The sequence below is a fragment of the Oncorhynchus kisutch genome, linkage group LG18 (assembly GCF_002021735.2).
Source record: "Oncorhynchus kisutch isolate 150728-3 linkage group LG18, Okis_V2, whole genome shotgun sequence".
Lineage (NCBI taxonomy): Eukaryota > Metazoa > Chordata > Actinopteri > Salmoniformes > Salmonidae > Oncorhynchus > Oncorhynchus kisutch.
This window is the reverse complement of record NC_034191.2, coordinates 17,043,021-17,057,767: the sequence shown is the minus strand read 5'-3', so window position 1 is coordinate 17,057,767 and position 14,747 is coordinate 17,043,021. Positions and strand designations below refer to the sequence as shown.

At 45.6% G+C, this 14,747-nt stretch overlaps 1 protein-coding gene across 1 annotated transcript; it reads left to right on the top strand.

Annotated features, from left to right (window-relative positions):
- The first annotated feature begins 6,437 nt into the window (after positions 1-6,437).
- On the top strand, positions 6,438-9,082 carry LOC109909661 (melatonin receptor type 1B). The gene is made up of 2 exons (XM_031796470.1): positions 6,438-6,715; positions 7,242-9,082. The coding sequence occupies exon 2, from the start codon at positions 7,257-7,259 to the stop codon at positions 7,995-7,997; it is 741 nt and encodes a 246-aa protein (XP_031652330.1). The 5' UTR covers positions 6,438-6,715; positions 7,242-7,256; the 3' UTR covers positions 7,998-9,082.
- The last annotated feature ends 5,665 nt before the right edge of the window (positions 9,083-14,747 follow it).

Below are 14,747 nucleotides of genomic sequence, written 5' to 3'. Positions count from 1 at the left end.
ATGTAAAACTCCATGCACAAGGACTACCTTTAACAATTTACACTGAAAATGTTGCAAAACACATTCACTGGAAGAATTGTGCAGTAACGGAATTCGTTTTTTATGTGACCACATTTTCCAAAAACTCTAAAATATCTGCTCTGAATTAAGATTCAAAGACGTCTGCAGAAAGAATGGGGTGTCAGCTATGACATGACACACTGACTTTGAAAACATCTATTTTGGTTATTGAAGTACAGTAAGTGAAGTGGAATTACACCCGGTAAAGGAATTGCGGTAACGGAATTTCATCATGGGTCTAATCTGTACCACACAGAAATAATTATGGATATTCATGTAATTCTCTTCATGGTGATGTATCCTATATCGGTACACAAAGGTGTAAATATGAAATATCCTCTCCTGCATATTTGGGGTATTATTCTACACACTGGCTATTATTTGAATTAGCTCTGCCCCCAAACAAGACCAAATCTGAACCAATCATAAATGTCTATGTTTCATAAGTTTGCACAGTAGAGCTCAGTAGAGTACAACAGAGTACAGTACAGTACATTAGAGTAGAGTACAGCACAGTAGAGTTCAGTACAGTACATTAGAGTACAGTACTGTACAGTACAGTAGTACAGCAGGGCACAGTAGAGTACAGTACAGTAGAGTAGAGTTCAGTACTGCAAGGTACTGTAGAGTATAGTACAATACAGTACATTATAGAGGGAAAATGGCTGGTCTGAGGTAAGGCTTAGCATTGGAACAATTTAGACTTGACGAATATGAATATTAGTACACAGGCTGAGGTGGAAATGAATTGCCATTCAAAATGAGGAGCAAATCAAGGGGAATGTAAAGTACATGGGGCATGCTAATATGCTAACGCTAACAATCTTCTGCCCAATGGCCACTGCACAGTACAGACACATACTTTATTTTGTCTTGGCAAAGCGGGGGTGATTTGACACAATGATTGTTTTCACAAGCCGATTAGGAGCTGTGCACCTTTTCTCATCCAATTAGCTGGGTGACGAGCGATTGGGTGAGGCAGCTCTGAGACTGCATGGTTTAACATCCTGCATGCTAACGACACAGCAGATCAGTCTGGGAAATCCTGCTCCCATCATTCTAGTAAATACACTGCTTAAAAAAATAAAGGGAACACTTAAACAACACAATGTAACTCCAAGTCAATCACACTTCTGTGAAATCAAACTGTCCACTTAGGAAGCAACACTGATTGACAATAAATTTCACATGCTGTTGTGCAAATGGAATAGACAATAGGTGGAAATTATAGGCAATTAGCAAGACACCCCCAATAAAGGAGTGGTCTGCAGGTGATAACCACAGACCACTTCTCAGTTTCTATGCTTCCTGGCTGATGTTTTGGTCACGTTTGAATGCTGGTGGTGCTTTCACTCTAGTGGTAGCATGAGACAGAGTCTACAACCCACACAAGTGGCTCAGGTAGTGCAGCTCATCCAGGATGGCACATCAATGCGAGCTGTGGCAAGAAGGTTTGCTGTGTCTGTCAGCGTAGTGTCCAGAGCATGGAGGCGCTACCAGGAGACAGGCCAGTACATCAGGAGACGTGGAGGAGGCCGTAGGAGGGCAACAACCCAGCAGCAGGACCGCTACCTCCACCTTTGTGCAAAGAGGAGCAGGAGGAGCACTGCCAGAGCCCTGCAAAATAACCTCCAGCAGGCCACAAATCAAATCAAATTTATTTATATAGCCCTTCGTACATCAGCTGATATCTCAAAGTGCTGTACAGAAACCCAGCCTAAAACCCCAAACAGCAAGCAATGCAGGTGTAGAAGCATGGTGGCTAGGAAAAACTCCCAAGAAAAGGCCAAAACCTAGGAAGAAACCTAGAGAGGAACCAGGCTATGTGGGGTGGCCAGTCCTCTTCTGGCTGTGCTGGGTGGAGATTACAACAGAACATGGCCAAGATGTTCAAATGTTCATAAATGACCAGCATGGTTGTATAATAATAAGGCAGAACAGTTGAAACTGGAGCAGCAGCACGGTCAGATGGACTGGGGACAGCAAGGAGTCATCATGTCAGGTAGTCCTGGGGCATGGTCCTAGGGCTCAGGTCCTCCGAGAGAGAGAAAGAGAGAAGGAGAGAATTAGAGAACGCACACTTAGATTCACACAGGACACCGAATAGGACAGGAGAAGTACTCCAGATATAACAAACTGACCCTAGCCCCCCGACACATAAACTACTGCAGCATAAATACTGGAGGCTGAGAGCACAAATGTGCATGTGTCTGCTCAAACGGTCAGAAACAGACTCCATGAGGGTGGTATGAGTGCCCGACGTCCACAGGTGGGGGTTGGGCTTACAGCCCAACACCGTGCATTACGTTTGGCATTTGCCAGAAAACACCAAGATTGGCAAATTCGCCACTTGCGCCCTGTGTTCTTCACAGATGAAAGCAGGTTCACACTGAGCACATGTGACAGACGTGACAGAGTCTGGAGACGCTGTGGAGAACGTTCTGCTGCCTACAACATCCTCCAGCATGACCGGTTTGGCGGTGGGTCAGTCATGGTGTGGGGTGGCATTTCTTTGGGGGGCCGCACAGCCCTCCATGTGCTCGCCAGAGGTAGCCTGACTGCCATTAGGTACCGAGATGAGATCGTCAGACCCCTTGTGAGACCATATGCTGGTGCGGTTGGCCCTGGGTTCCTCCTAATGCAAGACAATGCTAGACCTCATGTGGCTGGAGTGTGTCAGCAGTTCCTGCAAGAGGAAGGCATTGATGCTATGGACTGGCCAGCCCGTTCCCCAGACCTGAATCCAATTGAGCACATCTGGGACATCATGTCTCGCTCCATCCACCAACGCCACGTTGCACCACAGACTGTCCAGGAGTTGGCGGATGCTTTAGTCCAGGTCTGGGAGGAGATCCCTCAGGAGACCATCCGCCACCTCATCAAGAGCATGCCCAGGCATTGTAGGGAGGTCATACAGGTACGTGGAGGCCACACACACTACTGAGCCTCATTTTGACTTGTTTTAAGGACATTACATCAAAGTTGGATCAGCCTGTAGTGTGGTTTTCCACTTTAATTTTGAGTGTGACTCCAAATCCAGACCTCCATGGGTTGATAAATTTGATTTCCATTGATAATTTTTGTGTGATTTTGTTGTCAGCACATTCAACTATGTAAAGAAAAAAGTATTTAATACGAATATTTAATTCATTCAGATCTAGGATGTGTTATTTAGTGTTCCCTTAATTTTTTTGAGCAGTGTATATTCTCTTAAGTCTTCTCCTAAAGATACATCATCTTTCTATTCTCTCTAAGTCCCTTAACCCCCAAGAGTCGATTGACAACTGATGCGTCAAACTAAGTAACATAATACAATTGAAACTAGATATATAAGATATGCATATTTTGGATGTGTCTCAATCCACCGCATCCACCGATGTCGCACTTCTGCATCTGCGGTGAAAGGTGGCAAAGCTAGAGCGGTTTCTGTCAGACCATGAGACACCTCAACGTCTCATGAGACGTCCGTAGCATCTGAATGGTTTGGCCTACAAATGAATACTACCACTCTATGAGACTCACGAACACGATGGTGGTCTCCTTTTTGCTCTACGACCCCCACAAGTGTCAGGGGACTCGTCTGAAGTCGGTACCGTCGAAGTGCCAACTTCTGTTTCTAGTGTCCAAACCATTTGGGCTACAAACTAATGGGACCCCACAGTAAAAAGGGGAGATTCTAAAGAACACAATAGTGTTCTGTTCTCCGTTTTGCTCTACAACCCCCACAACTGTCACTGGACTCGTCTGAAGGGAATTGGTACTGGTTAAAAAAAAACGGAAGGAAGTATGAAGGTAGTTTTGTGCCTACTCATAAAAAGAGGTTAAATATGTGTAAAATATATATATATATATTCTGATCTCCTATATCACCTACAGCCACTTAAACACTTTGTTTCTTATGATGTATTTTTTTACTGTCAATATTATGAATGTGTTATTCAATGTGTTTCTCTGGGCTATAGTAGTGAAGGCCAAAATCAATATATATATATTTTTTTTATACCTAAAGGTGTCCTAAAATTAAAAATCAAATAGCTAAATGATTCATAGTACAACCCATTTTAAAACAATTCCATATGTAAACTTAGAACAAATGCAATTTTTAACTAACCATAACCTTTACCTTCACACTAACCCTAGCTTCATGTGAACACCCCGGTTCAGCCCTAACGCTAGCCTCAACCACAACACTAACACTATCCCTAGATTCATGTGTGCACCCGGTTGCATCATAACCCCAAACCTATCCCTCGACCCAACCCTAACCCTAGCCTCCAACCTAACCGTAGCCTCAAGCCTAACCCTTAGCTCTAACCCTAGCCTCAAACTTAAAGGCTAGGGATAGGTTTGGGGTTGGGGATGAACCGGGATGTTCATATGAAGCTAGGGTTAGTGTGAAGGTAAAGGTTAGGGTTAGTATTTAAAATTGCATTTGTTCTCAGTTTACATATGGACTTGTTTTAAGATGAATCATTTAGCTATTTGATTTGGAATGTAAAAAAATAAATAATAATCATTCTAAACGCTACTACACTGGCTCTGATGCTCGTCGGATATGGCAGGGCTTGAAAACTATTACGCACTACAAAGGGAAGCTCAGACACGAGTTGCCCAGTGACACAAGCCTACCAGATGAGCTAAATGCCATTTGTGCTCGCTTCAAGGCAAGGAACACTGAAGCATGCACGAGAGCACCAGCTGTTCTGTATGACTGTGTGATGATGCTCTCGGTAGCTGATGTGAGCAAGAAAGCTGTGGGCCATATGGATTACCAGGACGTGTACTCAAAGCATACGCGGACCAACTGGCAAGTGTCTTCACTGACATTTTCAACCTCTCCCTGACTGAGTCTGTAATACCTACATGTTTCAAGCAGACCACCATAGTCCATGTGCCCAAGGAAGCGAAGGTAACCTGCCTAAATGATTACTGCCCCATAGCACTCACGTCAGTAGCCATGAAGTGCTTTGAAAAGCTAGTCATGGCTCACATCAACAGCATCCTCCCGGATACCCTAGACCCACTCCAATTTGCATACCGCCCCAACAGATCCACAGATGATGCAATCTGAATCAAACTCCACAGTGCCCTTTCACTCCTGGTCAAAAGGAACACCTATGTGAGAATGCTGTTCATTCATTCAGCTCAGATTTCAACACCATAGTGCCCACGAAGCTCATCACGAAGCTTACGACCCTTGGACTAAACACCTCCCTCTGCAACTGGATCCTGGACTTCCTGACGGGCTGCCCCCAGGTGGTAAGGGTAGGCAACAACACGTCTGCCACGCTGATCCTCAACACTGGGGCCCCTCAGGGTTTTGTACTTAGTCTCCTCCTGTACTCCCTGTTCACCCATGACTGAGTGGCCAAACATGACTCCAACACCATCATTAAGCTTGCTGACGACACAACAGTGGAAGGCCTGATCGCCAACAATGATGAGACAGCCTATAGGGAGGAGGTCAGAGAACTGGCAGTGTGGTGCCAGGACAACAACCTCTTCCTCAATGTGAGCAAGACAAAGGAGCTGATCGTGGACTACAGGAAAAGGCAGGCCCCCATTAATATCAACGGGGCTGTAGTGGAGCGAGTTGAGAGTTTCAAGTCCCTTGGTGTCCACATCACCAACGATCTATCATGGTCCAAACACACCAAGACAGTCATGAAGAGGACACATCACCAACGATCTATCATGGTCCAAACACACCAAGACAGTCGTGAAGAGGGCATGTCAAAACCGATTCCCCCTTAGGAGACTGAAAAGATTTTCCATGGGTCCCCAGATCCTCAAAAATGTATACAGCTGCACCATTGAGAGCTTCCTGACCGGTTGCGTCACTGCCTGGTATGGCAACTGCTCGGCATCTGACCGTAAGACGCTACAGAGGCTAGTGCGTATGGCCCAGGGGCCAAGCTTCCTGCAATCCAGGACCTATATAATAGGCGGTGTCAGAGGAAAGCTCACCCAAGTCATAGACTGTTTTCTCTGCTACCGCAAGCCATACCGGAGTGCCAAGTCTAGGACCAAAAGGCTCCTTAACAGCTTCTACTCCCAAGCCATAAGACTGCTGTACAATTAATCAAATGGCCACCGGACTATTACATTGACTCCCCCCCTCCATTTGTTTTGTACACTGCTGCTACTCACTGTTTATTATCTATGCATAGTCACTTCACCCCTACCTACATGTACAAATGACATTTTACCTGTACCCCTGCACACTCGGTACCAGTACTTCCTGTATATAGCCTAGTTACTGTTATGTTATTGTCTTCCTTTTTATTATTTTTTACTTTAGCTTATTTGGTAAATATTCTCTTAATCTCTTCTTGAACTGCACTGTTGTTTAAGGGCTTGTAAGTAAGCATTTCAAGGTAAGGTCTATACTTGTTGTATTCGGCGCATTTGACAAATAAAGTTTGATTGATTTGATATGAACCCTAGCCGCAATCTTAACCCTTAGCTCTAGCTCGAACCCTTTCCCTTGATAAAGGACCAATAATCTAATGTGTTGTTGTCTCTCTCCCCTGTAGGGAACGTGTTTCTGGTGAGCCTGGCCTTTGCTGACCTGGTGGTGGCCTTCTACCCCTACCCCCTGGTGCTCTACGCCATCTTCCATGACGGCTGGTCGCTGGGAGAGACACAATGCAAAGTGACTAAGACCTGTCTGTCTGTATGCTGTCTGTCTGTCTCTCTAGCCCTGTTTATACCTGGTTCTAACATGTTTCCTTTGTCCTGATATTGTCCACATTCTGATTGTGCCCACATTTTTAGACAGGTGTATTTGATTAAAACTCAGATTATGATCTGACTGTGATCTGATCTTCCTGACCACCTCTGGAGGTAGTCAGGCACACATTGCATATATAATGTGTGAGTTATATATATATATGTTTGTGTGTATAAGGATGACAATCTTATTTGGACAAGATCAGGACAAGGCTTCTGTCTGCTTTATTTTATTCTGCCTTTCCTTTTTTCTTTCTCAATGTATCTATGCTCGCCTCTTATCTGTCTAGCCCTGATTATACCTGCCTTTAACATCTGCTTACACTTATAAGATCTGATCATAATCAGATCACAATGCATCTTTTAATAGTCTACACTAAAAATGTGTGTCAGAACCAGGTATAAACAGGGCTTCTGCCCCCCCCCCCTCTCTCTCCCTCCCTCTCTAGGTCAGTGGATTCCTGATGGGCCTGAGTGTCATCGGCTCCATCTTCAACATCACCGGCATCGCCATCAACCGCTACTGCTACATCTGTCACAGCTTTGCTTATGATAAGCTCTACAGCTACCGCAACACCCTCCTACTGGTGGGGCTCATCTGGCTCCTCACCATCCTGGCCATCATACCAAACTTTTTCGTAGGCTCACTCCAGTACGACCCCAGGGTGTATTCGTGTACCTTTGCTCAGGCCGTCAGTACATCGTACACCATCACTGTGGTGGTGATTCATTTCTTCGTGCCCATCGCCGTGGTTACCTTCTGCTACCTGAGGATCTGGATCCTGGTCATACAGGTGAGGAGGAAGGTGAAGTCAGAGGTGAAGTCTCGACTCAAACCCAGCGACATGCGCAATTTCATCACCATGTTTGTGGTGTTCGTGCTCTTCGCCATCTGCTGGGCGCCGCTCAACTTCATTGGGCTGGCCGTGGCCATTGACCCGGAGACGGTGGCGCCACGGATCCCCGAGTGGCTGTTCGTGGTCAGCTACTTCATGGCGTACTTCAACAGTTGCCTTAACGCCATCATCTACGGCCTTCTCAATCAGAACTTCCGTAAGGAATACAAACGAATTATCATGGCCATGTGGATGCCTGGTCTGTTCTTCCAGGAGGCGTCACAGGGGGGTACAGAGGGTATGAGGAGCAAGCACTCGCCCAGACTGGGACTCAACAACAACGATCACGTCAAAGGAGAGGCTTTGTGACGTTGACGCCAAGGTTCTCTACTCCTTTCCCATGTGTTTTGTTTATTTTTTCAGTCGTGGAGTGCCATTTCTCTATTATATCTCACTGACTGCACAGTTGTGCTGTTACCAAAGCCTCAATGAACTCTCGGAATGGTGCGGATTAAAAAGAAAGAAAAGAGAGAAAGAGAGAGGTGTTGACTGATGATAACTGACTCTGTTATTCACAATTCAAAGAGTGCCATTCATGAAGCATACAGTATACACTACATTACCAAAGTATGTGGACACCTGCTCATCAAACATCTCAATCCAAAATCATGTGCATTAATAGAGATTTGGTCTCACCTTTGCTGCTATAACAGCCTCCACTCTGATGGGAAAGCTTTCCACTAGATGTTGGCACATTGCTGCGGGGACTTGCTTCCATTCAGCAACAAGAGCATTAGTTAGGTCGGGCACTGATGTCGGGCGATTAGACCTGGTTCACAGTCGGAGTTCCAATTAATCCCAAAAATGTTTGATGGGGTTGAGGTGAAAACCAGTACCAGATCGTTATTGTTCCTCCACCAAAGTTTACAGTTGGCACTATGCATTGGAGCAGGTAGTGTTCTCCTGACAGCTACCAAACCCAGATTCCTCCGTTGGACTGCCAGATGGTGAAGAGTAATTCATCACTCCAGCAAACTCGTTTCCACTGCTCCAGAGTCCTATGTCGGCAAGCTTTACACCACTCCAGCCGGTGCTTGGCATTACGGATTGGTAATCTTATGCTTGTGTGCTGCTGCTTGGCCATGGATGAACAGTTATTGTGCTGACGTTGCTTCCAGAGGCCATTTGGAACTGGGTAGTGAGTGTTGCAACAGAGGACAGGCGATTGTTCCACACTACGCTCTTCAGCAATCGGTAGTCCCGTTCTGTGAGCTTGCCTATCACTTTGCGGCTGAGCCGTTGTTGCTCCTAGATGTTTTCACTAAAACAGCACTAACAGTTGACCGGGGAAGCTCAAGCAAGGCAGAAATTTGACTTGTTGGAAAGTTTGGCATCCTATGATGGTGCCACGTTTAAAGTCACTTAGCTCTTCATTAAAGCCATTCTACTGCCAATGTTTGTCTTTGGAGATTGCATTGCTGTGTGCTCAATTTTATTTGCCGGTCAGCAACGGGTGTGGCTGAAATAGCCTAATCCACTGATTTGAAGGGGTGTCCACATACTTTTGTATATATAATGTATGTTCTAACTTATTATGTATCATACTCTTATGTACACCTCAGGCTGTCTGCCTGTTCTCTGCTGCTGTAACAATATGCATTTTAAAGTGGAAGCTCCAAAATTATTATTACATTTTTTTTACACCATTACATCCATTGCATTTTTATATAGGACAGTGTATTTAAAGACACGTGTTATCTTCACAGTTTCCTCTGTAAGAAAGTTATTTATCACACTTTTTAATTGATTTTCTATATCTATATATTGTTATAATTATGACAATCATTATGACCAGCGTACATTAGCGTAGATCACAATTTGTAAAAATCCTTTTGGTTGTAAATAACAAATAAGTGATGGATCATGCCAACGTTAGGAGCTCACAAGGTCCTACTACTAACGAGGCAATTGGATTGTCAAAAGGTGCCTGATTTTATGCTCATGATCTCAAACAGGAGATTTGCCAAAAACAACCCCTTTTACGATTTAACCCAGTTAGTATGGGTTAACTCATTAGGGTTACAGTCAGCATATAGCATTAGGCTTAGAGTTACACAAGGATATAAGACTGAGTAGTCAACTACATTAGATACGTCAGCAGATTTTGTCATTTCTGTTGACACAGGAATGGGGTGCTATGATGCCCCACGGCAGTGTTCTGAAAAACCCTTGCTGGTACATTATAAGCACAACGAAGCTGTTTTAACTCGGATGACATTGTACTTATGCTGTTTACAGGTTTAAACTGTACTCTTAGTAATGCATGAAGACTTATTCTATGCATTTTACACTTCATGTCATTACCTTAGAACACTACAGAAAACCAACTTACTCAATACCAGGGGCGCAACTTTCAGGGGGAGACATGACCTCCTAAATTCTGAAATTGCATTTTTGTCCTCCCCAGTTTTATCATTCCACTGTGATAATAAATGCTGCACAGGTTTGCTTTAGGAACATGCGGACGCCTCAGAGTGGTCGGTTAAGCTGTTTTCTGGTTTTCACCCGGCTGGATTTAGGACCGCACAGACACCACAGAGTGTGCAGACAGGCTGTGTGAACAGAGGCATCTGCTGTCTGTGTTGTGTTTTTTCTCAGAGTTGTAAAAGCAAACAGAGCAGAAACTGGCTACTCTTTAGTTGACGGATCTAGCTGGCAAGGTAACTGCTGTTTGACAGAAAACAAGTATTTACTCCCAGTGCTGAGCTAGTAGTGTAACTGACATGTTACTTTAGCTAATGTTTCATCCTATCTCGACTGAAGTGTATGAACCACTAGCGGCTAGTTAGCTAGCTGGTAACTACCACAGCCAGTTCAGCTCTAGACTAACTTAGCTATATGTCACGTAGCAGTTGTGTGTATGGAAATGTTTTGTAGCCTTTGTTTTGTCCCGTTTCAACAGAAGTAAATTTGATAATGTACCATTGTACCGTTAGCTAGAGCTAGCCAAAAGTTGGCTAAGATTAGCTAGCTAGCTCACTAACTTAAGCTATTATTTTTGCCTCAATCACACCATACCTGAATCAAACGATGAAACCAGTGGCCAAACGACTGAAGACTAGGGCTGTCCATGACCCCAAAAAATATTGGTCGAGAGTCATCCTGTTCTTTCGCCAATGGATTGGTCAAAATGTTCAAATTTATTTTTACATATATAGACACACACCCAATGTTTGAATAAAACCAATTACATATGCACTGAGCTTGTTTGGTTCTATAAGCAGACTGTTTGATTAAATAATTAAGACACACATCTGACTTAAGAAATAGCCTGATGGTCACACTGTTTAAAAAGATGACAGCGAGTGTCTGTGTGACTGGTACACATTGTCTTGCTCTTCTCCTTGCTGCAGCGAAAAGGCACCAAAGCACAGCAAGTGTTTATTGCACTGTCCATGCTGAGGCTGAAACATAATTTCATCCATTTAGTTTCTTACTTGTTTCGGACTGGAAAGATCTGTTACCAAAGTCCCTAATTTGTTTAGGGCAATCATTCCCTATTCCCTCAACCCTTGTGCTATTTATGTGAAACATGTAAGCATTGCATGCATCTGACCAATAGGGTTATAAATTGGTTCTAACAAATGCCGAACACAGTAACACGTGACAGCAAAATGGATGTGGAGAACATGAAAAAGAAACTGGAAACGTGCAAATGTTTACAAGTTGCTCAGGAAGGAAAGGCGAAATCTGACCAGTTTAAGACATTTGACTTAGTTGTGGAAACTACTGGAGATAAAAGTAAAAGAGGGTGTAGTATTATGTGTGCCAAACTGTTGCTGTTAGATTCTAATATAATACTCCCACACTACCGGTGCCACCAGGCAGAAGGCGGGGAGTATGGGAGTGTGATCCATGGGCTGCTCCTCTGTGTCATACAGCCGGGACAATGCGTCTGCCTTCCCGTTCTGGGAGCCTGGTCTGAGGATAGGGTAAACACAAAATGGGTGGCGTACCCGAGCGCTGAAAGAGCACAGCTCCTATCCCAGCCTCGGATGCGTCCATCTCCACTATGAACGCCAAAGAGGGATCCGGATGGGCCAACACGGGAGCCAAGGTAAACAGAGCCTTCAGTTGACTAAAAGCCCTGTCCGCCTCATCTGACCACTGCAAGCGTACCGGGCCCCCCTTCAGTAGTGAGGTAATGGGAGCCACTACCTGACCAAAACCCCGGTAGTAGTAGTCCCTCTTTTACTGTGGTGGAGTCGGCCAATCCACCCCTAGGAAGGAGATGGACTGTTGAGAGAACAGGCATTTCTCAGCCTTGACGTACAGGTCATGCTCCAACAGGCAACTAAGCACCCTGCACACCAGGGACACATGCTTGGAGCGTGTAGCGGAGTAAATCAAAATGTCACCAATAAACACCACTAGACCCTGCCCGTGCAGGTCCCTGGAAATCTCGTCTACAAACGCTTGGAAGACTGATGGCGCATTCATCAACCCGTACGGCATGACGAGGTACTCATAGTGCCCTGAGGTGGTACTGAAAGCCGTCTTCCACTCGTCTCCCTCCCGGATACGCACCAGGTTGTAAGCGCTCCTGAGATCTAGTTTGGTGAAGAAGCGCCCGTGCATTGACTCAATCGCTGTGGCTATGAGCGGTAGCGGGTAACTATACCTCACAGTGGTCTGATTTATACCCCGATAGTCAATACACGGGAGCAGACCCCCTCCTTCTTCTTCACAAAAAGGAAACTCGAGGAGGCGTGTGAAGTGGAGGACCGAATGTACCCCTGATGCAGGGATTCAGAAACATATGTTTCCATAGTCTCCGTCTCCGCCTGTGAGAGGGGATACATGTGACTCCTGGGAAGAGCAGCGTCTACCAGGAAATTTAAGTCGCCTTCTTTTTGGAGAAGGTGAGAGCCAAATCGGCATGTTCAGGGGGAATGCGCACGGTGGAGACCTGGTCTGGACTCTCCACCGTAGTAGCACCAACGGAAACCCCTTAACACCTACCTGAGCACCCTCGCGACCACCCTGTGAGAGTCCTCTGTGGACAAGAAACAGTGGGGTTATGACAAGCTAACCAGGGTAGGCCCAGGACCATGGGAAACGCAGGATAGTCAATAAGGAAGAGACTAATGCTCATCCTTGTGACCCCCCTGCGTCACCATACTCAAAGGAGCTGTGACCTCTCTAATTAACCCTTACCCTAATGGTCGACTATCTAAGGTGTGAACGGGGAAGGGCACAGCCACAGGAACAATGGGGATCCTTAAACTATGGGCTAACACTCTCAATACAATTCCCAGCCGGCGCCTTTTGCTGGGAATGGGGGGAAAACTCAGGGAAAGTGACATACACAAACATATGTGCAACAGAGGACTCTGGGTGAGAATGGTGCCGGCTCACCTGAGGTGACGCCAGAGCGCCCTGCCTGTTGCCTCGATCCCCAGAGGAACCAACCCGGCACCGACCGGCAGTGTGAACTCTGCGGCCACAGATGGTACACGAGCTGGAACCCCCTCCAGTCTTCCTGCGCACTGCCCCTCCCAGCTCCATGGGTATCGGAGAGGGGTGCGGGAGGATGGAACCACCAGACCCCGATCTGAACGTCCATGGATAACCAGCAGGTGGTCCAGCCGGATGGACAGGTCCACCAGCTGGTCGAATGTAAGGGTAGTGTCTCTGCAGGCCAACTCCCGATGGACGTCCTCGCGCAGACTGCAGTGATAAAGGTCAATCAGGACCCTGTCGTTCCATCCCGCGCCGGCAGCCAGGTTCCTAAACTCCAGGGTGCTCCTCGTCCCCTTTTTTTATTTGATTTTTATTTAACCTTTATTTAACCAGGAAGGGCTCATTGAGATGGCCAAGATAGGCAGCACGAAGTCATTACAAAAAAATTGCAGACAGACAACGTGAAAACCTACCGTACATGTAATCTAGTAAAAACCATTGAATTCACAAGAGTATAAAACAGCAAATTAAAAACATTGACAGGTCAGGGAATCAGCCTCAAAAACCTTCATCAGTGATTTAAAAACACCAATCGGGACACGTTCTTCTAGTTTAAAAGGATTTTGTAAGGTGTTCCAAAACGATGGCGCAGAGTACATAAAATCCCTTTTACCAAATTTAGTTCAGACATTTGGAACAGTTAGCAGGATAAAGTCCAGCGAACGAAGAGAGTACCCACCACATTTCTGAACAATAAAAATGCCCAAATAAAAAGGTAGTAAAAATGGCTTTGTAGATACCAGTGACTGAGCCTACGAGTGACTAGAGAAGACCAGCCAACCCTGGTATACAAAGTGCAGTGGTGCGTAAGGGTTTTGCAGTTTAAAATAAATCTCAAAGTGCCATGGTAAAGAGTGTCAATTGATCTCAAACACTGAGCAGAAGCATTCATATATGAAATATCCCCATAGTCTAGTAAAGGCATAAATGTAGCTGATACTAGCCTCCTTCTTGCTTCAAAAGAAAAACAGGTCTTATTCCTAAAATAAAATCCCCAATTTCATCTTCAATTTTTTTGTAAGTTGTTGAATATGCAATTTAAAAGAGAGGCCGTCATCAATTAAAATTCCAAGATATTTATGAGGTTACAACATCAATCACCTTGCCCTGACATGTAGTAATAGGTGAAAGGTTCAGAGGTCTATTTCTTGCATTAGAAAACACCATTAGTTTAGTTTTGTTAGTACTGAGGATAAGCTTCAATTGATAAGCTCCTGCCTCAGATGGAAGAGGCGTTCACCCGCTGCTCTACCCTCGGGCGGATGGTCGAAAACTGCCTGGAAATGGTCCAACTCAAACTGGTCCAATGCTGCATCACCCTCTCTCCACACGGCGTTGGCCCACTCCAGGGCTTTCCTGGTGAGGCACGAGACAAGGGCGGACACCCTCTCACGGCCCGACAGAGCCGGGTGGACTGTGGCCAGGTATAGGTCCAGTTGTCAAAGGAACCCCTGGCAGTTTGCAGCCTTTCCATCGTATTCCTGGGGCAGGGAGAGACGAATCTCACTGGGACCAGGAGTAAAAGGGGAGCTCAGGGGAGACCCCGGTTGTGCTGGGTGAGGCGGCTGGAAGAACTCCGTCTCTCCCAGCGGTACA

Bases quoted from the DNA above. Each gene is read 5' to 3' on its own strand.
- LOC109909661 (XM_031796470.1), top strand. From the start codon at position 7,257: ATGGGCCTGAGTGTCATCGGCTCCATCTTCAACATCACCGGCATCGCC.